The following is a 24,251-nucleotide window of genomic DNA, read 5'->3' as shown; positions in this document are numbered from 1 at the left end:
CACCGTGTTCCACAATATAGCTTTAAACTTATCTGTTAGAGGAAAGTAAGTGCCTTTACCAGGCCAAGTTCGAGGTTAGATCTGGAACTTGGAGATGTGACACCACTCAGAGGGCTTGTTTTTCAAAGTATATGCATGAGCAATAAACAAAATTCTGTAATTGAAAAAATGCAAGAGAGACATGCTTAATGTCATACTGTGGAGCATTTTTACTGGGGGATAAGCAGGTGGCAGGCCTCCAATCATAAAGTTACAATGTGTGAGCATTTCTTTTGCACATTTCATACAAAAGTCCAAAATGTAAAAAAAAATGACTGTGTGGTTACTGTAAGTTTTTGGAAATTTGACTATTTATTTAAACATTTTCTCAGCAGTCTTTCTTTGATCCTGTAGAATTGTTGAGCAAAGCACTTAAATATAGTGGTCGTAAAGTGGACAAAACAAGTTGATATGTGCCTCCCTATGTAAGACATATTGAAACAGAAGGGAGACTTGTAGCTCTGTGGATAAAGCTTGATAATAATGTTGTACTAATGGAGAGGCTTTGAAGTGGGATGTTGTTTTTTTTCAGCAGAACTCACTGTCTGGACGCAACCCCCTCCACAGCTGTGCTCTGGTGTGGGGGCTGCTCTGGACAAGTGCTCTGCTAGATACTGACATTGCTCTGTTTACATAGACATGCCCAATATCATTTTAAAGCAATGTCTATGTTATTTATTTTTTACTTTGTTCTAATTTTACATTTTTATGTACCGTATTTTTGGGATTTTAAACATCGCAACATTCTAGGACTGTTCTAACACTATGTAACTTTTCTGGTGCAAGGTCTGACACCTGCTTATTGCTGTTGAGATGTTATTATTATTTGCCTGGTGTGTTCCACAGTATGACTTTAATATTATGTTTCTACCTTTATTTAATTACAAGTGTGTTTATTGCTCAGAAATACCTTTGATGACTTCTATCCACATATCCAACCAGTAACACGGCCTGGCGTCACCTGCGTGTCTCCATGGATATATAGTGCACCTTTTAACATGTAGTTTTTTGAGTTGCGCATCTAGAATATATGACATGTTAGACTCTTATATGGGGACAGGAGTATTCCATGTGGTATTTTCCTAAGGAATGTCCAAAAGCTAAATCCACAAATGTTGAAGTTAACTATTTATTATTTTGGGATTATACTTTATCCCACTGTATTTATCCAACATGTGTGGTATGATGGATGTGATGAATTAGGGATGCACTGATCCAGCTTTTTCTGTTCTGATACAATGTCGATACTTTGGCTTTAAGTATCTGCCCAATATCAACCGATACTAGGGTTGACACTGAAAATATCCTAATAACAAAACAGCGTATGGTAAAAATGATACAGATGTATTTTGTAAGTCTTCTTTATCATTTAAAGTAACTAAAAAACTGCTTTGGGAAAATGCAAGTTCAATATTAGGAGGTGTTTAAAATGAACATTGGCCAGTTAATTATTTTATTACACCAATTTATAGACCAAAATGAGATATCGACAAAACAATAGCTCAGAACCAATATTCTATCCCTCAAAAAAATTCAATATAAGCATTGATACCAGATACCAGTATTGTATCAGTGCACCTCTACACAAAATAACCACAAATCAATATTTGAGGTGTAAGGGCTGTAGGTTCATTAGTGGTGGTGCAGGTGTTGCTGACTAATGTTTTGGTAACAGGCAGCTCCCCCTCAACTTTAGACAAAACAGCAGAGATGAAAGAGCAGTGTTTTAAACTGGCATACCAGCACTTCTTAATATTTGGGATTGTTTTACCACTCAGACCTTGTAATACAGATTGCGTATTTACTCATTTATAAATCTTGTGGTATTAGCTTCAGGGTTTACATATATTTTGCTCAAGTTTCATTTTACTTCAATATTACTCCAGTTCTCTCCTATCTATCTCTCCTCTTCTGTTCCAATTGCCTCTAGTCAGTTCTATTAATTAACCTTGCAAGTAATTATTTTTGTTTTAGTCTCATATTGCTGACATTTCAACTCAGGACCTCCTCAATCAGGATTAACTCAAACCGCAAGAAATCACACTTCAGAGCCTTTTCTTACAGCAGCCCTTGTTGTGTCCAATTTCAGTCAAATTAAAGGTTTATTTTATTTGGCGATTTTTTAACTCTCGCCCTGTACTGTGAAAAAACAAACTGGCCTGCGTGCCTTTGATTTGCTGGTGACTTTCTAAATGCCCCATACTCCCGCTCTCTGTACACACAAAGCAGGTCTCTGTGCTAGGAGCAGGTCTTGAGATGATGATCACACAGGTGGCAGCAAGAGGGCCAAGCTATTACCACAACATCTGACATGCACATTGGCCATTGCTTATGTGTTACCACTCTATTCACTTGTTAGCTCATGTTTAAGGTAAGGCCAAGAAGCATACTAATACTGGTCCAAATTAGAATGAGAGAGCCGTAGTTACACTTAGAGTGAAATTTGTACTGAACATTTTTCGCCTGGTTTAGGTGGTTTGTAGCTGTCAATCTATGCCTCATTTTGCTAATAATTTTGAGCTAATTGCATTTGCCAAATATATTTAAACTGTGTTGCATTAATGAAAAGAATACGTGGAGTCTACAAGGTCCTTGAAACCACTTGTTGAGAACTGGGGCTATGGAGTGTAGCCCATCAAGGTTGGATTCAAACCTTTTTATCACTTTACATTATTGTATATATGTTCAGAAAGGTGTTGTATATTAGTACTGTCACGTATGTGTTATCCCAGCCGCTTCATCTAATCTTTGCAGTTAAACTCTGTAAATGATTTCATATAACCACTGCTACTGCCAAATAAAAATGTTTCTCAAGCTATAATATCCATTTAATGTAAATCAAAGCTAGAAGGAGGCCAAGATTTCAGTTTGGCTTGTTTAGCATTTCCATCAGCTAACATAAATGAAGTAGATTTAAAGTAGCACTCTACTGTATACATACTTGTCCTAAAAGCCTGCGCTCCGTCCCTCTGAGCCCTTGAGGTCCACAGGAACCTTCAAGAGCTCTTCCTGCTTCAGGGGCACTTAGCCTCAGCACAGTAGTAACAAACTCTCATCACTCTGACTCAGGCCTGTGTGTGTGGCGGCGCACTCCCAGGACTGTACTAGCCTCTGCAGTAGTTGTAGAGCCAGCAGCAGTAGTAAAATCTCATCATGTTTGAGTGGTCCTCTGGGGGTCCAGACTCCTCTTCGCTGTGTGTGGTTTGACCCTGGCCCCCACATGCCCACTTAGATAAACAGGCCGTAAACACAGTGGGCCTGAGCAGCACTCTCCGCTCCTCACAGCATATACAACATCAGCAGATGAAAGAGCTGCTTCCCGACACTAATAGTCACCAGGGACCCGCTCCCACCAGCGTCACTGACTCATAATTAAAAGTTCAGCTTCTAAGGTACTCTAATAAAAATAGCCAAGCGGTTCTGACTATGGGACCAAGTTTTCTCCAGTATGACTCACTATGTAAAGAAATAGATACAAACATTTGAAGATGATGTACCTGATTTTTACTGTTTTAAAATATCAAATAACAATACAAGTTGATTGTAAATGGTTTTGAGTAATCAATAATTATTCCTCAATTACTTTGCATTCTGAGCATCCTGATTATTCACTGCAGTGAGTTTATGATTTATTTATTTTCATGTGGAGATTTGCCCACTGGTCAAAAAAAAAAAAAAAAAGTGTGTATATATATATATATATATATATATATATATATATATATATATATATATATATATATATATATATATATATATACTTTTTTTTTTTTTTTTTTTTACCGCTGTGATGCATTAGAAAATTCTTTTTCTTAGACTCAACAAACGCTCCCAAAGCCAACCGCTTCCTCTGTGTACTTTAGTCTAGACCGTGGGATTACAACAGGGGACAAATACGTAATCTGGGTTTCCCTTTAAAGGCAGTGGGATGGATTGTGGTTTGTTCTTTGTATCAGGCTTGTACAATCAGTGCTCCCTTTTCCTGTGTGCAAGCCTTTAGCGTATGTCTGTTGCCTGCATTTCCTGTATCATACATCTTCATAGAGTCAGCAGACAGTAGGAGGCACCTACGTGAAGCTTGAATGTCATTAGATACGCTCAATGTCCTGATCATAACTCTGAGATTAGAGTTTCTCTGACAGCGGCTATTCCTACACTCACCTTCAAAGACTTCCTCCTCATCATCTCCTCTTCCTCCAATCACTATATATCCAGCCTGCCCTCCCTCACAATCACCCCATAGTATTGGTCATTTTTCATGCCTGAGAATAGTAATTATAATTTTTTGTTGCAAAGTTTGGATAAGTGGTCTTGTTGTATTAGTGTATTGTATACAACTCTAGTGTTTGTCTTTCAACAGAAAAGGCAAAAATACATTCAGCAAATCACCATATCTCTTCATTAGTGTTATCAGAAAAAATCACTTGATGCTTTGATTTTCCTTGTTAGTCAGTTAATTTGTTATGGTGAACTCATCATTTACATGGCCAGTAAAAATATAATCTGATAATCCAGTGATTACGTCATATTTTTGGTGTCCGTTTACATGCAAAAAATAAATCATTAAAAAACAGCTGGTGACATGTGTCAGATTTGTAATGTTGTACTTGGAAGACTAAGTATAATTTGGAACACTAAGTATAATTCATTTAAAAATAGTTATTTTATTTTATTTAAATATGTAACATTTCTCTGTCAGTTTTGTCTTTGCCACATTAGTTTGCTCTTCAACAAAAAAATCTGATAACTAGGCCTGGCATGATAATAACTGTATTGACTTATTGTTCAATAAGTTCAATAAAATATATTGTTCAATGGAACAATATATTTTGGGGTCAGTATTTATCGTGTGTACTTTTTTGCACTATTGTGACATGCTTTGTTATTTTTTGGCTAAATTATGAAATTTGAGCTGTAAAAGGTTGGATTAATAACTTCTATGACGCATTACAAATGCAACCTAAGTACTATACTGTTTTATTTGGCTATTTTATTTTATTTTTTTAAACAATATTTTACATTTAGAATAGTTTTTGTATAAATCTGCCCTTACGTTTTTGAATCAGTAGCGCAATATTAATTGTCTATATGTGCTTCAGCAATATAACATACTTTAAAATGTGTTATCATGACAATAATCTGACTAGAAAAGCACTCAGAGAGCGCAGACCTCCGCCAAGGACTACCCCCATTTTTTATATAAATTGCGATAAAATCAGTCTTCTGGATCAGATCCGGATCAGCCTTTGGAATATTAAAGAGGATCCCATTGTCCATCCCTGAGTCAAATTTCATGGGGTTTGGTCAATAATTAACCGAGATATTGAGAAACAAAATTTTTGGCCCCATTTACCACAATATTAACTAAAATTTCAAAGTGATCCAGAATCCAGGATTTCTTCCGGATCACCCCCAAAATGAAATCAGTTCTTCCTTTTCACATTTCCAACAAATCCTGAAAATTTCATCAAAATCGGTCCATAACTTTTTGAGTTATGTTGCTAACAAACAAACAAACAAACAAACAAACGGACGGACGGACGGACGGACGGACGGACGGACAACGCCGGCAAAAACATAACCTCCTTGGCGAAGGTAATAACTCCAGAAATCAAATCTGTTTGATGGCCTTGTAAACAGCCAGTGTTTTTTCTGCTGTTATTTTAAGTGGGACAAGTGACTGTAAGTCTTACATCTCCTGTTGCAGGTGGCTTTTTGTTTGTAGTTTTTACATTGCACAGGTCAATCATATTAAATCCTGATGAGAATAAACACAGTGGCTGTATAATTAGTGAACCTGTAGACAGAATACTCATCTTCAAGTCTTTACTCTGCTGTCAGTGAGGTGTGCTCACAACATGGCTTCATTCAACACAGGGCTAATAATAGGCTAGAGAAGCAGGGGATTTCTTCTGAAACTTCTGGATGTTGTGTCCTGATTATAACCTTTAATGCACACCACATTTAGGACTACAAAATATTCAGTAAGCAATGCAGTATGTTGAAAAATTTGTATTTTCCAGGATGAACAATGGTCTGAAAGACAGGTCTGTTCTTTTATCAGTATTTGGGGCCAAGCTTTGAGGATGTGCATTACTAAGAGATTGGCCAGTGTCAACTTTAATTTGTTTTTTTTAAATCATAGAAATATTGTTTTGGCTTTTGCTCTGCAAATGTGTAGCTCAACACTTATATAAGGAGGTATTTGTTTGGTAGTAGTTTATTATTTTACTTTACAGGGAAATTAATCTCATAAAAGAAAATATGCTACTGATATAATCACATTATATTAACTTTTTATTCTACCCCCCTTATAAGCACCAGCTTGCATGTTCAAGTAATTTACCTTACCTCTCTTGACAAATAAAATGTTGTGTAGCTTTAAAGGTGCACTGTAACTTTTCTGGTGGGTTGTCCGTCAACCAGCTTCTCTCCATGGAGATTTTGCATGGAGTGTTCCACAGTATGACATTACACTTATTTATTTCTACAGAGAAACTGTAAGAATGCAAGTTCCAGGTTAATAAAACCCATGTTTTTGAGTAAATGTAAGATGGATACACCAAACAAGGCTGGGCCTAGTTAGTACATGGATGGGAGACCACTGGGAAAATCAGGTGCTCCAGAGGGGCGCCAGTCAGAAAGACTGTCATTGAGCCCTTTGGCAAGGCACTTTACCCACATTACCTAGTATGAAAGTAGTGTGTGCGTGAGTGATGGTGGTGGTCAGAGGGACCGATGGTGCCAATTGGCACGGCAGCCGCTCTTCTGTCAGTCTGTCCCAGGGCAGCAGTGGCTACAATAGTAGCTTACCACCATGGGTATGGAGTGACTGAATAATGCTCTGTAAAGCATCTTTGTGACAAATGTCTGTGAAAAGTGCTATATAAATAAAATACTTACTTACTTACATTTAATGTCATACTGGGACATTCCAGACAAAGTAACAACATCTCCATGAAGACAAGGAAATGGCAGGCCCTCCACCAGAAAAGTTACACAGTACACATTTAACTGGTGACATTATAAGTTGTGTTTTGCAGATCAAAACTGGGTCACCCAAAGGATAACTATTCAAAAGTTGCCTTCTAAAACTCAATTGGCTGTTTGGTTAACCTTTGTAAGGATTTTTACTGTGATACTATATGTTTGAGGACTTGCGGCTTTAAATCAGTGTATTCCACGCTCTGCAGATTTTACTTCTAATTGTTCATTTGTTCTTCCCTCTCTGTTGAGCTCATCCCTCCAAGCGTCGACTCTGCTGTGACCCCTTCCTGGTTCAACAAAATCCAGCCAATCAGTACCAGTGTTTCACCATATTGTATAGCTCCTATATACTCTTCTATGGCTCAGATTCTGCAATGCTGCTAAACTAGCTCATCCTGAAACCATTAGACCAAATTGCTAAATGGTTCAAATGTGCAACCACTTAAGGCTATGTCTTTAAGAGGAATAATCTTCAATCTACTGTGGCAAGCAAGAAGAGCATGAGGTGGATAGTGGGAGCAGCAGCTGAGCAGGGCCCCTGAGATCAGAATGGAGAAGAATGCAGAGAAACAGAAGGAACTTAAGAAATATAGTCGATTTCATAAGCTCCTTCTTTGTTTAACTTTGCATTTTTTTCTCAGCAAAATGATGTATTTATGATTGTGCTGCCGGTTGCAGGAGGCTGTGAAGGATCACATCCATGGGAACATTGGACCCAGCAGTAGTTATTGGGGTTAATGGGAAGATTAAAAAACACATTTGCTCATGCTTATTCAGAACACGCCCCATACTTAAACAGTCGTTAGTGAAGATTGTGAGGGATTTATGAGGTGTATTTATTGCATAAACACATTACAATTATTGATCTAGTGTCTTCATTCTTATTTATTATGCATATCATTTCATATTAACAAAGCCAGCATACTTGAACTTGAACTTCTGGCAACCTGTAGAATAGATAAAATAGTTGGTCTCCATATATTATTATTCGTTATCTTATTATGTTTGTAGTAGCCATTTATTCCTTAATCAGTTAATTAACAGCTGCTTACGTGCATCACTTTAGCGCTCATTCTTTTTTAAATTTTTGTTATTACACTGACATCAGCTATAAAGCTGTGGGGAGAAACGGTGAAATTGCTTGAAGAAATCTGAAGATAGACTTGGCCTAAAGTCAAGGTTCCTCCGTTCTAGCCTGTTACATATTTGTCACTTTGAATAGCTGATAAGTGAAATACAAAATGTAGTCATGACAGTGTGTGAGAAATGTTTCACCCCATTTACAACGTAATAGTGGGCCAATGCAGTGGATACAGTGACAGGAGACAAGCTGCATATAGCCATTTAGACAGTGGATTCCTGTGTGCAGTATTTCCAATCTCAGGGGTGCCCTCAGATCTCTGTATAAGCACTTTGATCTGTCACTGAGATCATTACAGAGTCTACTGAATTGACAAAAGGCCAAGCTGAAAGACTGGAGCGTAATTAAAGACAGGATCATGTCCTCGATTGTCCTGTAAGCCCCGCAGAAAGCCAAGTGGTGGAAAAAGACGAACAAGACAAGACCAGACCAGAGGAATCGCACATGCTCCATCTGTTTGTTGCAAAATACAGCTGCGTCGAGAGACTGGTCAGTGTTTGGATGGACACCAGGTACAGCTGTCTGTATAAAAGATGATAAATCAGTATTTTAACCACTGTCATTTAATATTCTGATTTGGTGAGTCTTGCATTTCTCAGACCATACAAGCTCTCACTTGACCAAATTTTCCCAGGATTTTGTTGCGTAACTTCAACAACTCCAGACTATGTTTCTCCAAGTGTTTGAGTAATGCTGTTTTTATTTCATTTCTACATGTTACAATGTAATGTATGTGAGAATGTAATGTATATCATATAGAAGAAATAGTTGGACCAAGCCCCAAGTTAATGACAGACATTACTCCCTCTAACCTATGACAAACTGAGAACTTGACTTGAACTGTGGAGAAAGCCCATGAGCCAACTGAATGATAGCGCCGATAAGAAGTTTTCAAGGTAACTGCGCGAAAGTGAATTTTCTGTGGGAAAGCGGCAGCAGAAGCAGAAGTCTGTTTATTTTATTGAGCACAGAAGTGTCTCTCGTGTTCCCCTAACGCTGCAGCGGGGCTCATTTAGAGTTCACGAAGTGATCTGTTTGCCCATGATGGATATGGTAATGATGCATTAATGCAATCAAGGCCACGTCTGTTTTGTCTCTCATTAAGAAGGCTAGCTATCTTGTTGACAACGGTCAGGTCAAGATTGGTCGTGAGTTTGAAAGTTTTCCGATGGTGTGATTTGAAATGAAAACGATGGAGATGGAGGCTATTTTTGTAAGTGGATGTTGGAAATAGTGTTTAAAAGAAAGTAGTCAGAGACACTGAACAGCTGGGACACTCTGAATAAATCCTGAATGTAATGGTTAAGTCTTGTTTTTTAGTGTCATTAAAGGCTACAGATCAACACCAGGTGTTTGCCCATGATCTATCTGCTAGAAATACCCTAGACCTTTACCTACCACTTGTGTTGATTTCATGTGATGGTCACTCTAGGTTTGAGAAAAACAGTGGACAGCGACAGGTCTTTGAACATACAGATTGAAAATCTCCTCGAAAAACTGTTTACCACACTGATGAATGTGATTATGAGCAAACCACTGCTTAAATACTGTATACTGTTACAGCTTAAAGTCACTTAAATCAGAGGTCAATTCAGCTTTCTGTCTCTGGTTGAATCATCCAGTGCAATTTCAGATGCATGTTAAATTAAACTTACATGATTAATATTCATCTTACAGTGTCAGTTAATTTTATTTTTCAGCAGTAGAATAGACTAAGACCAACTTAGACAAACTTTATTGATTCACTTAAAGGAACTAAGTAACTTCTGGTGCTATTCTGCTTTAAAAATGTCACAGTCCAGAATAGATATTTACATGTTTGAAATGTGTGATCCCTTATTTCATTGTTTGTGTGTTTGATGTAATACAACATTAGTAACCTCAACCATGAACATGTAATATCAAATATTGCATGCTCACCTCATTTCTCAGATTTGGAAATAGCCTTGACCCCCAAAAGCAGCATAGAAGCAGTGTATAAGACACTATTTACTTGTGTTTGGACAGTGAGTACCATCCTTCTACAAGTTTACACAGTTTATATCATACTGTATATCAGTGCATAAGCAAGTGTCCACTCTTACCCTCACGTTCAGCCTCTAGTGAAGCTCTCAGTGTGTGCCTGGACGTAAACATGTGTAATTGTTTTTCTAAGCTTTGGCATGTACAGCACTGTATGCACATGCTAACATGGTCTTGTAGTGCTTATCCAGCCCTCTCTGATACGCTGTGCATGGGATTTTGCATATATGGAGATTTACTCTGCTTGTTGCATTAATCAAACTGACATGTGGAGACTTTCCAAGTACTTTGACTTATCAAGTAGATTAGAAACAAAAACACTTTCTGTTTTTTACATAATGAGGCAATGTCTTTGCTGCACTATGTGTACCTCTTTGTATCAGAGCTCTATATGTAGTTTTTCTGTGACTCCCATATGCACAATTTCCTTTCCACTCTTCCTGCTTGTTGCTGTTACTGTACCCACAGCTACAGTCAACCTTTACGAGGTGGGTTTAAGCTGTCAGCTGCGAGCTACTGCACTCACACAAACTGCAGCAGTACCAGAGGATTGTTTAGGCTCAGGGAGAGAGAGAGAGAGAGAGAGGAAGGGCATAGTGAGCGAGAGAGCCTGCTTTCCATAGGCCAGGGTCTGTTTCCAGTCACAGCTGCCCATGTCCTTCCTGAGCCCTGGAGCTCCTGTGGCGGCACTGCCCTGGGACAGTGGGTCACAGCAGTGTACATCTGTTCACTGTTGTAGCACGAGCAGAAATGGACACAAATAGAAACACTTCCTTAGGTTTCAGCCTGGTATTGTACATGAATATTGCACACCATGTTCCCTTCATACACCCATGCGCCACTGAAGGCCTTTGGTCCTTATGAACACACCAGCAGAACACCTGTCGGGCTCTGTGGCCTGCTCCAGGACACCTTCAAGTCATGAGCTCATCGGAAAACCAATTAAAGGCAGCGTAGGCCCTGCACACTGGCGTAATGTTTTGTTTAGCTACTTGGCTTCGAAATTAACCAAACCTGTCACAAGTCATCTGGCTGACACGGGTTGGGCTCTATTTATTTATTTTCGGTTTCTGTTGGTCCCGCTGCTGCTCCATGGCCAACAATGAAGTGATTCTGAGGGGGCGATTAGCTGACTATAACATCTGCCCACCTGGGGGGTAGTCGGTGCTCACCTCATACCTCTGTCTTTGGCTCTGATTGTTGGGTCACGGCCTTGTAGTTGAAGGTGGTGCCCCCTCTAACCCCAATCAAGGCTTTGGTGTTTCAGTGGGGGTTCTGAACTTGCACTGACCTAGCCGCTCCCAGTTTATTAAATTACATGCTTGAGTTAACAGAACAAAAGCAAGTTTTATATTAAAATATGTATAAACAGATAACAAACATTGTTAAGACAAAGGTGTACTGCTACAAAACTCTGGTGTCAAGACTTTGAGGGGGAGAGGAGTGGCCCAATGCTGAAAAGGTCAAAAAGGTTAACAGTAATCCGTCATGCTGGTCCATGTTCAGCTATAGCCCCAGGCTCTCACACAAACCCCACAGGATCACAATGTATTTTTAGATAGAGAAGAATAAACATCATCATTGATTAACTCGTATCATGTGTGTGCTAAACTTAACGGCACCCAGCAAATTTGTGCAAATAGATGCACACGCTTATATAATATCAAGGAGATGGTTGTCAACTAATTGGTAAGATGTTCTGATGTGTCATGTCTTACAAAAACAGTTGATTATTATTTTACATTTTTAACTTTTTTGTTGACAAAATGTATGTTTCTATCTAATGAAAAATGTACTACCAATACCTATAAAGTGCCCTGATGTTGGAAATAAATATTCCTTCATCATTAATAAGACCTTTTAGAACATTTCAAATTACACGTCTGACCAAATTCCTGTTCCTTCTGCGGTTGCATGTATTTTCACAGTCAGGGCCACTGAGCAGTCTCACTGTGTTTACTCGAGGAATCATTTAGGAAGTAAGAAAAACACCTCTGTTATCATTGTCATCACATGCTGTAATTACCCAAACGGCGGTGGTTCAAGCAGAGAAAACAGTCCTCTGCTGCCGAGGTCGTCCTGTAGGCATGCCAGGCCGGTTCATGGTGCTGCTGCTTCAAAGGAGGTGTCACTCTTAAGCGGTTATGTCAACACGCCGATGAAACGGGAACACACAGAGTGGATGGTAAAGCCTTGGTCTTCAAAGACTCACAGGCAGGTCAACACATACTTTGTTTCTGTGTCACTGTCAAAACAGTAGACAGGAGGAAGGGAGAAAAAAGCATGTTTGTACTGTTAATCTCAGAAAAAAGGCCTTTTGAATGTGATTTGATGTATCAGTTTGTCACGGCTGTCAGTGGCAGTAGTCAGACAAATGTGACACACATACTTGGATGGTATTCTCTAAAATAACACCGCCATGGATGCTGAAATGCCCTCACTTACCAGATCTTTATACAATCTGCTAAACCAACACATATACTCTTCGTTCTCTCATTTCCTCTGTGTTTATTTTGTACCAACTATTGTTGCTTGTTTTGGAATGTAACCTATAATTTAGCTTCAAGTGTGTTTTGTTTGCACATGAAAATAATTGCAAGGCAGAGAATGTGATTTTTAAATTTTTTTTAATGTATCCTTTTAAATAACTAGGAGAATCCCATTGCAATTTGAATCCCATGTTTAGGGGCATCCTGCGCCTGCCCCTCGCTGAGATCCTGTTGTATGAGTGGTAGGGTAAACAGGAGCATTCAGCATGGGTATAGTATAGTAGTACACACAGGGAGAACATGCAGACACACAGAAAATACCCAGACCCTCTGTATATAGAAGCCTGAACCTAAATGTATTTTTATGTATTTTAAATGTTCAAGTAACAACACTTTTATAGCGTTGTTGCTACAAGACCGTGTGGCCGAGGGTTGCTGCCTTTGCAGCAACTGAAACAATTTTCACATTTATGATCATTTGCTAATTTAACCCAAGAACTTAAATGATTTATAATGCAGTGAGTCATTTATGTCAAATGTGCTTACTATGTCATGCTTAATGCTTCTCATAACCACATTTTAGGGTCAGTTTATTGAACACATCTTCACTTCTCGGCTCATTCCCAGTCATTTGGATTGTGTATGGCGCACACTGTTTGGGGCGGAAACCACTTGAAGTCTTGCGCCAGTGCTCCAGCTCCAGGCAAAGCTTATTAAGCAGCCGCACTGTGGTGCACAAGTTCAAGCCACAAGACTGAGGTTATGATTTGCTGTCAGAAAACAGGGGCCATCAGGCATCTGACACAGCAAACTGGAGATGGATGGAGAGGTGCACTGAGCGATAGAGATGGCAGAGAGGCCCACAGCACAACATGGTTGTACATTCTCTTTCCTGTGCTATTTTGTATTTGCTCTGTTAATGAAGACAGTGATATTCAGAATTTTGTTTGAATTGTCACTAAATGTTTCCAACTATATTCATCTGTATTCATCCCTATGCATTTAGTTTTTAACCCCACAAATTATGTAGACTGGATCAAATTTGATACAGAATGTTTTAAATGGTAGTCAAAGTGGTAGCCTTTAATTGCCAAGTACTTTCTGCTCATTCCCCCATGTGCACTTCACTTCTAACACATGTGTGTGGACCACTAATTACTTATAGTTGTAAAATGTGGCAAATTAGAACAGATTTTATTTGAAGTAGTTACACTTGCCAAAGCACTGATCTGGTGCTAAAATACACATGTGAGGCCTCCTTAAATAGGGAGACATTTTAAAAAGTCAAAAACAGACTATAAGCAATCTATCAGGCTTTCTCTGTAGACAAACTACACACATTTACACATTTTACACATTGTCACACAGTCTTGCTTTGCCTAAGGGCTTGAAACCAAAGCCAGGGGTCGAGTCCAAAGCTGCATTAAAGTGCTCAAAGTCCTTGTAGAGCTGAAACATCCTCCTGTCGTCATGCTGGGACGCTCCACGGCACGCCAGAGCCTCTGCACTAATCCTGACGGCATGGGACTCATTATTGATAGGATCCTAATGCATTACCTCAGGGCCTGCTTATTGTTGGTGCAGATTATTATTTAAGAGTAAACCTAAACCCAAAGAAAGTCTAGTGTTTCATAGAAATTTATCAAAAGAAAATGTTATTCTTGGCTTAACGTGATAGCACTTTGAACATTACAACTGAAACAAACTGTGCTCCTTGCTGCTTTTCACTGTTCGTACCACGCTAACATTAACATTTTCAGAAGTGCAGGAACCTGACACTGATTCATTGTAGATTTAAGGCTAAGTCACGTTCACTCTGAGGTTATTATTCTACATAGATTTCAGAGATCCTGTTTGATGTGCCACCTGCTTTTTAGTCAATGGGTGGCTATATCTCTCCTTCTCAATTTAGAATTTTGTCTTCCTCTGTTCTCCTTACTAGTAAAGTTGTGTTCAAACTAATGACCATTTCAAACTTCTCTTATGTTTTCAATGTAAATCACATATTATTTTTCTTTCAGGTGCAGTGCTTCTAGTCAGCGTCCAGGGCATAGCTGTCAATGTGGACCCAGTCTTCTGCAATTGGCTGCTGTACAATCCTAACCGGGGGAACAGCAGACAGCAGCAAAGCGTAAGAAAGATTTCTTATTACTAACCTTTACGCTTAATCCATTTTCATGTCCAATCCATATGATCTAAATAAATGTGTCCCTGCTTGCCTTTCCCTGCTACCTTTTTCCATTTGTTCTGCTCCTTGTCTTCCGTCTAGTCCCTCTGTATTTATTTGACATGGGGTACGGTGATGCTTATGGACATTGAAGGCTGTGTGCCCACTCAACATACACATATAGACATGTTCACTTTTGATTGCCTGGGATACTGCACAGGTTCCCCCTCATAAAACCACAAAAATATATATAGGACTTTTAGTATGGTATTATAATGCATTTAATGTTACTGTTTTCATGCCTCCTGCAGTTTGGACAGGATGTTGGCATATATATATGTGTGTAAAAGACAAAGTTAAAAGGAGTTAATTGTACCAGCTCCTTACTCTCTACAGGGTAAACACATGTTATGAGTTGAATGGCTGCCAATGCGAGAATATTCAAAAGAAAGAAAAAAAAAACATTTAAGGTTACTTTCTGTGCTTTAGCTGTCTCTCATGGTCCTATCTCGAATCCTTGGCTGCTTTATCCCAAGCCTTGAGTTGAAGGACACACTGCAGCCTGTGAAGGACATAGGAAAGGACACAGGATCAAGGTGTTAGGAAGTGTTTAGTAAGTTCATACTGTCCAACTATAAACAGGACAAAGGATGTTCTCCAAAGCGTAACAGAAAACAGGACTGTATAGCAGGATTGTATTGATATCATCACACTGGGAGTGTTCTACATATATCTCTACTGGCAGAATGTTCCACAGTTACCATCGTGACACAATTTTTAAGATTTTTTATGACAATTTTTTACATGTGAGAGACACAAATAATCTCACATGTATTTCCAACCAAGTCAGCTCTTTCTGAGCAGATTGTATTAAACTAAAGCTCAGACTGAGTAATAGTTTCTAACAGAGTCGTGCATTTATTTAGCATCACACCCCCAAGGAATGTTGAAGACATCAACTGCAAAGTAACAACTGCAAATCAATATGTATTCTGTTTAATGTCATTACAATGTTTAATAGTGCACAAGTCTGATTAGTTTATCTCTAAATTTAACTGATAGGCATTTTTCATAATTCCTGAGCCAGTAGCTGCAAACAGTTATGAAATTTAGTAACGCATATTTTAATCTTACAACCATTGGGTTTTTAGGTCCCATGTGTCTCCCTCCAGAACAGATTGTGCGCGGTGTTTGGGGCAGTCTAGTTGTAGTTTGGACCTTAGCCTTGTACAGCTGCATTATAGTCTTGCCCAACTATTTGGCCTATGTTAATGGCGTTTCCTAAGACCAGACCAAACTCTCTTCCATTCTGTCTGCTAACAATCACACAGTCTGCCTATGTGTTTGTATATATGTGCATGTGTGCAGTTGTGTGTCTAACCTTCTAGCAGTTTTGGGAGTCTCTCAATGAAAACATGGAGCTGTCACTGGTCCTTGTTGGTCTTGGAGGCCCCGGTTGTGTTCCACTGCATTTTTCTGTTCTTTCCCCATTCTGTCTGTCTGTTACCCCTGCCTTGTGTGCCGCATTATATCGCAACATGAACACATTTTATGACTATGTAATCTAATAGCAAATTAAAGTGACTGCCTCCCAGATAATCTGATTGTTAAATAGGCTTGTCGCAATAATTACTATATCGAGCGCAAAAAAAATTGGGGGCAATATTTATCGCAGGTACTTTTTTTTGTACCAGTGGAAATTTTTTTTTCTTTTTTCTTTTTTTAATAAGATTTGAGCTGTAGAGTGTTCCAGAGTAGAGTGTTTCACTGTAGAGTGTTTCTGCTATTTATTTATTGCAGCTCATATTTTTTATATTATAATATTGTATTAGGGTCAAGCGGTAACGGAGGGAAACAGGGGCAGATCTTTTACATTCAAATAGCTCTTATTCAGAAACTAGAGGGACTATTGAAATAAGTAAGGTATCAGAATGTAGGAAAGAATTAGTACTCCAATAGGGTAAAGTTAACCCTGCAATATTCTTTCAAGTTGTTGACAAAAAATAAAAAAACTCATGTCGGTAACGGTGGGAATGAAATATGCAGCACTTTTTGGGCAATAAATACAAACAGCGATAATTACAGGTTCTCACTTACATATTCTTAACAAACTGGTTTGAATATTTGCTTCATATAGTTTTTTACCATATGGTACAAGATTAGGTCTTACTTTTTGAGTAATGAGATTTTTTTTTAAGAAAGGTCATGGTAACGGAGGGAAAAGTAACCGAGGGAAAATTGTGCAAGCAAGTAGAAGGTGCATAATTTTGCATAATTTGTCAGCTTTTTTCTTCCGAATACTTAAATATTACTTCAAAATGAAAGGTAACTGTTTCTATAAAATATGTCAGTCCTTCCAAGCAAATTTTTATCATTTTAAATAATTTATTTTTTTTAATCATGTACCTTTATCAACAGTTCAAAAATCGAATAACACAAGATATGATGAAATACATCAATTTATTTACATGATTTGCAGGTTTTTGAAATTTGGGAAATATTTTTTGTTCCATGTTGCATACATGGTATGTTTAAAACGTATGCAACTTTAGAATGGTACAGAAAAAAGGTAAACAGTTTCATAAACTAGAGTACATATGCTATCTGTTGAATACATTTTTATATCAGATGCATTAACTTGAATTTTTGGCCTTGCTGTATACCTCTGCTTGACCAGGCCCATTAGTAACAGGAAAGGAGAAATTCAGTTTTGTCAACTGGACAAAAGTTTTTTTGATTGGACTTGTGAGCTTGACTTTAGATCAAGGATACTTTATTGAGGATGATTCTACTTTATGGTTTGGTTCCAATATTATTGTTTATCATCTGTACTTACTTCAGCAATATATTGCACTTCAAAGATAGTTATCATGACAGGCCTGTTGTTAACATGTTTTTTACCGTCTTAACCTTGTCCTGTTATTATAGTGCTAGACAACCTTTTCTTATCAGACACTGACACTATATTCCCTTTGTCCTGCTTTGAGGTATTTCCTTTCTGTTGTAGTGTACTGCTGCATACATTCTATTCATTGATTGCAATTTCGTGGCAGACTTCTGGACCTGTCCCGTTGGTGAAGAGGAGAGACGATGAGGTCTCTGTTGGGAGCACGCCACTGGCCAAGCAAACCTCCAATCAAGCATCAGACTATGCCAGCAGTCCAGTCAAAACCAAGACTGTCACAGGTATGTCTGGACTTTCAATACTACTACTACTCAAACTACAGCTGCTACTAAGGCTTACTATCTGCAATAATTCAATTCAAGTCCAAAAATGTTGATTTGAGTTGAATACATGACCTGTGCAGGAATGTCTGTACTTTCAATATTACTACTACTAAAACTATAATTGCTGTTAACTTCTTTGTAGTTACTATCTGCAGTAATGCAGTTCAAGTTTAAAAAAACACTGTTGATTTGAGTTGAAGACATTTCCTGCACAGGAATGTCTGGAATTTCAATATTACTGCTATGCAAACTACAGCTGCTACTAACTTCTTTGTAATTACTATCTGCAATAATTCAATTCAAGTTCAAAAACACTGTGGATTTGAGTTGAATACATGAATTTAAAAAGCATGTATGGCTGGGAAGAAATGAGTGCTCCATCAGTCTCATATTTTACAATCTTTCTGAAGCCACATGGCATAAGAAATTATTATTTTTTTATTATTAGGATTTTATGTTTATATTAAGGAAGTTAGAATATGTTCCCTTCATATCTTATTCAGAGACAATAATGATGTCCACCTTTGTCTTTGTGTCTCTGGGAAAATAGTCTAAAAAGTGATGCTCTGCTTTACTCTTAAGAACACACTGTTAAATCGTTTGGGGAATATAGTTTCTAACAAGTCTACCAGCTCCGTGCAAAACCGTTCTTGCTGGTATGTTTAGCAAATTTAAAAGATCTGTTTATTATTCCTCTGAGATTTTGTTCAGTGATTTAAAAAGTAGTCCAAAGTCCGTATTTCTACCTGGAGGATAACTGCAGCAGCCCCACACTTTAGGAGCTGTCCGTGAAATTACACAGAGCTCTACTGGCTGCTCAAATAGATTGGACTGACTCGCAGATGCCACATATACAGAGTTAATAGTCCTTGTCGCCTAAGTTCTCTCATTTACTTCATGCCTAATATTGGTAGGCTATGATTAGTGACGTTGCTATTTGAAAGATATGCACACATTAAAAAAAAAAATCCTTATAACTCCATATACGTTCACTGTTACAGCTTCTAACCGTACAGAATTTTTACATTTATAAGTTTGTGTAATGCCCCAGTCATCCAGGTTGGACCCATAGCAAAAGAAACATTAAATTCTGTTCACTCAAAAAACTTTTGTCCAGTTGACAGAATTTCTTTTGCTATATGTTAATGTTGTGAATGTGAATTTTTTAATTTAACTGGATGTTTTGTAAATAATACAGGGACAGAGGATGTCCATATTGATCTCATCTTTCATTCTTGAAGTAAAGTAATGAGGTAGAGAATCTAGGTTTTGTGTTGAATAGAGAGGCTACCGTATATTAGAGAATGGAGAACAAATTGTCTTTGTTGCTTTGTAAAATATCAAGATCTTAACACATGTGCAGCTTCTGTGGAGATCTATTTAGTTCTGCAGGATTTTGTTGATTTCCCCAAAGAACTCTGAAAGAGGATCTCATCGTATAAGTCTTTATTGCAGACACTTAGAACTTCTAACAACTTAGTGCAATGAAATGATTCTCGTTTGCCTCAAAGTTATGCTCCTCCAACTTTACATTACTTGGGCTGAACTTTTGGTACTCATAAAAAGCCTACAGCCCACAGCGCGCCCACCAACCATGCTCTATAAAGCGGCCAATTAGGAGCTCAGTTGTAAGTAACTGCTTATTTCTCTGAAATGAGTTTAAAAAATGCTTTTGCTATCAAATTATCCAATGTGTGGGATATTTGCAATATTGCTATATAGGGCTTTGTTTTGTTACGCTTGATTATGAATTGGCCACAGCAAGTTCTTTCTGTGCGTATTGATTTCCATTACGACTATTGGTTTCCCACACAAATCACCTTGGGGGATTAGAAAAATAAATCAAAATCTGCTCAGTCATTTCTGCTGTTTAAAGCTTTCTTTGAACCATCTCGCTGGTTTCACGTCCCCCCATCCAAATGGCCATTTTGAACCCACGCCTGGCACTGTTATGATGTAAAGCAAGTGTTGTTTTGTTCCCACATTCAGCTTAGTTACAGTTTTGTTGTAATCAAGAGGGACTTTCCTCACAAAGCTAAAGGAAAGTGCCTGTAAAAGTAAATGTGGAGACGCACACAAAACCCGGTGAATCACTAGACCACTGCCCCTTACATCCCACAGAGGGCAAAGTGATATCATACTATGGGACCAAGGAGCAGCTCATATCTCAAAAACTTAACCAAATGAGCCCACCTCTGTTCCTGTTTGGTCATTGCACATGTTAAATACGCTCAGCCTGTAAGAGAGGACTTTTAGACCTTGCATTGGCGAGAACTTGCTCAGGCCAAAAATGTAATAAATTATGGAAAAAAACATTGAGTTATATTATGACTCATGTACAATTACATTTTTGTACCTTATATTAAATGATGACCAATATGTATGGCAAACAAGCATACATTAACATCAGTTTTGCCGACAGCATAGAGTACAATATGCTAAATTAAATAAGCAAGAATTAATATCCAATTGAAAATGATATATTATGCTTAGCTATATATACTAAATCCTTTGGAAAGTTTCACAGGTGTGTAGTGAGATTTTATGAGTACAACAAACGTTGTATAAACGTTGCTTAGTTACATCCCAATAAAAGTGCTTTGTGTTGTTTTTCTGTGGTTATCCCTTGTACTAACAGTCCATAGAGCAACAGTTGTAGAGTGAGCGCTTTCTTCTTGAGGTCGATTCTTGTCTGCCCGCACAATTACACCACAAATTGGTTCACATAAAACTAGCCTCTAAGTATTTTCTTTATTTGTCCCTAATGAATGTTCGTGTTGGCAGCCGCACTGTGTTTCTGATTGAGAGCCCTGAGCTTCTCATTGTTCGCTAACATGTACCAGAGTAATGATCTCACTGACTTTACTTTGCAATCCTAAAATTAGCTTCTGGCCTCTACACAGCATACCTCTGCTCCTGAGAAGCCCGTTTCTGATCTGGCTGAACTCCTGAAGGTTGGACCAAGTACAGTATCCCCATGGCCTGGTGATTAGATGGAGTTTTTGTTTGCTGACATGAGAATTGCTTAATGTATCAGTAATCTATGGGCATTTAGAATAACAATATTCTCAAATGTATCAGGAATGATTATACTGCTGTAATTATGCAAGCTATGTATTGACTTTTTGTACGTTAACATAATGTGATTACTTCTGATTTGATTGGGGTGTGACTAAACGGATAGTGGCCCAAGTGAGGTCTTGGGTGTAAACAGGTCATTCTCAAATGGTAAGTCAGGACTCATGCTAGAAAAATCATGACTACTGTTTAAGTATACATAAATAAAGGACACGGTTACATGCATCAAAAAGTATTAATCATCTGTCAGCCACAAGAGGGAATACATTATTCTTTGCTATTTACATTTTCAAGTAGTATCTTAATTGCAAAGTTTATCTAACCACTAAATCAGACCCATTCTCCTGAAAGTTCATACCTGTTAAGGGCCTCATACGTATATTTTGGGAACATGGAAAAGATCCAGATTTTGTGGGTGAGAACATTTCTGTGGACTGAGCTGAATTGATGTAGTATGGAGAAAGAGATGGCAGAATGTAATTAGTATAGAAATGTGTACAATAGAGAGAGCTCTGATGAGAAGACTCGAGCCCGGACGACACTATCATCTATTACTATTATCCGAACCCTAGTAGCTTGATGGAAGTCAGGCAGTTTTTATTGGCTGCTGTGCGCTTTTCAGAAGGGGATAATATTTTCATTGTGGGGTTATTTATATAGTTTAATTTTTCTGGTAAAGTCAATAATTTATCAAGGTAATGATGGTTGGAGTAGAGGAGGGAAAATAAGAAAAGGGGGAATAATGAGAATGGGGGCCCCCATGTGAGAAGTATAGCTGTTGTCTGTCGATGTTTCTTTGGCCTATCTGCACTGATGAGTCCATACTAACCACAAATGAACAGTGTCCTTACATATCCCTATTATTAATGATAAGGGCATTAGGCTTTGTAGCTGTTGGCTCTGGAGTCTGGGGTTAGAGCTGGGTTTGAGGTTCATCAGAAATACCACAGCTTCTCTAAAGATTTGTTTCACATGATGTTATAGCACAGAATGAGGTTAGGATTTTCACAGCTCAGATTGGAGCTGTCAGGAGTGGTTATATGCATTGTGAGCCTTTATTATGGCTAAGCGCACAGAGCTTCAGCACTTTTAAACAAACACTTTATGGAATTCTGACTGAAAACTGTCTGAATTTGAATTCTGGCCATTGAAATCAGTATAGTATGTGCAGATACACTGAAATTAAATTTAATAACTGTTTGTGTCCTCATTAATGGTAGTTTATAGCATGCTTAAGTTAAATACTTTTGAATACTACCACTGTGTCCAAATAATTTCCATTGTGGATCAGTAATGTTTGTTTGAGTGATGTGCCATTTTTAAACCTGCTTCATTCATTATTTGAAAAATCTAAATCTATATTATTTTTATACCCAGATTAATTACAGATTTTTTTTTTTTTTCTAAAAGCTGCTGTAATGAATGGGCTCTGCCACACAGACATGTAAATATAATAAAATAAAATAAATAAAGACTTGCCTTTAAAACAAATAAGCAGGCAAACAAAATGCACTAAATGAACTCTACTGTCTGAGAATATACACTTTAGATCACTTTCTCCATTATTTATTTATCAGAAAAAATGTACTTACTTTTCTTTACTTGCATTTACACCAGAGTTTAAGATACAAAGGAGTATCCTCCAAGATATAAAGATACAAACTGGAAAATCCAAAGCAGTCAGTTACATAAACCAAGACAAAATTATATGGACATAGTAGCTCACACATTATCAAAATTACATTAAGTTACAAGTTACATGCTGTTGCACAGCTATTAATTTGTATCAGTCCCATGTTAACATAAAAGTATACAGCAAACTGAAAAGCAAAACAGAAAATAAAGAAATGTCTGTAAAAGTGCTGAATGCTTAATATAGAGTTAACAGTTATGATGTTAGTGTTTCTGTGTTTTGGGAGCTGAAATGTTTTGTGTAACTGCCAAATGTGTATGATGTGTGATTTACACTCAGCACACCACACACCCTCACACCTTTCTCAGCCTTGTCACTCCAATAAAATATGTTTTCTGTGTCCCGAAAATTGGACTGTCCTCTTTATTGTCTCTTAGGCCCTGAACTTTCAAATGTGATAGAGCTGTTAAACACTATGTATGTAATGACTGTGATGTTTATGGACAGAAACACAGGCAGGAGCTGGACATAGTGAAAAAGGGAGCGTTCCAAGAATTAAACAAAATGGGGGAAAAGTCTAAAGAAATGCATTGGGTCACACTTGGACTAATGGCCTATAAAGGGTCAGGATGAGGACACAGGCTGATGGCACGATCTTGATCTGAGTGGACTCCATGGACTTGTTAGCTCAAGCACCACTTTAAGAGCTTTGGGTGCTCCTGTCATACTTCTACTTCATTATCTTGCCTTTACTTCTGTCTTTCTCATTTTCCCAAACTGCATACTACTACTTTTTAAGGTCCACTCCCTTTAGTGCTGTCAGACGCCAAGTCACTATAACAAGATATGGCAGTTTCATTCCAAATAATGGCCCAGGATTAACAAACAGAGTCGGGAAATAGCATTTAAAACTAAGTAGGGAGCTCTGTGCAGTTAGACCCTTCCTGCATTGTAACGGCTTGTGCCAGTTAGTGAACACGGTTTTTGATTGGTCTAGCAGATTCTCTCTCTCCAGAGTTTGTGAGTCTGGCCAAATCCCCAAAAGAGCCAACTAAATAAAAGATGAATGATTTTACTCGTTGGGTCAAAGTTGAATGTGAGGTCCCTAGAATTAAGGCTATAAATGGATGTTAATAAGTCAAGGTTAGTCCAGGAGCATAACCCGCTTCAAGACCCAATATAGCATAACCTTTCCTCAACCGCTTCTCAACTGCATTTAACATTTTCCATAGGGCCTTATGGCCTTACGTAAACATTAAATGATGAAGTTAATTAAACAGTAGATGCTGGTCATGGCACTCTCAGCTTGACCCTCTTATACAACTCTGTTTGTTTGTTTATTTAAGTCAAGTTAAGTCAAATATGGCTGAAATGAGGAGTTAGTGACAAAAGCTCAGTATAACCATCTTAGTCTTTATAACTTTGCTGTGAGTGACAAATTACTCTTTTCAGGTTCACTGCTGACCT

The 24,251-nt window shown here is 38.1% G+C and overlaps 1 protein-coding gene across 1 annotated transcript in view; it reads left to right on the top strand.

Annotated features, from left to right (window-relative positions):
- The window catches only part of LOC110171426 (intermembrane lipid transfer protein VPS13B), a 289,785-nt gene that overhangs the window by 72,951 nt on the left and 192,583 nt on the right, over positions 1-24,251 (top strand). The window contains exons 20-21 of the mRNA XM_055163864.1: positions 14,700-14,809; positions 17,899-18,031. Of these exons, the coding sequence (XP_055019839.1) occupies positions 14,700-14,809; positions 17,899-18,031 (243 nt within the window). The remainder of the gene's footprint in view (positions 1-14,699; positions 14,810-17,898; positions 18,032-24,251) is intronic.

Source organism: Boleophthalmus pectinirostris, unplaced genomic scaffold, assembly GCF_026225935.1.
Source record: "Boleophthalmus pectinirostris isolate CB_2022bp ecotype Guang Dong unplaced genomic scaffold, ASM2622593v1 HiC_scaffold_6, whole genome shotgun sequence".
Lineage (NCBI taxonomy): Eukaryota > Metazoa > Chordata > Actinopteri > Gobiiformes > Gobiidae > Boleophthalmus > Boleophthalmus pectinirostris.
The sequence above is the reverse complement of the archived record's forward strand: the minus strand, read 5'-3'. Positions and strand labels throughout refer to the sequence as shown.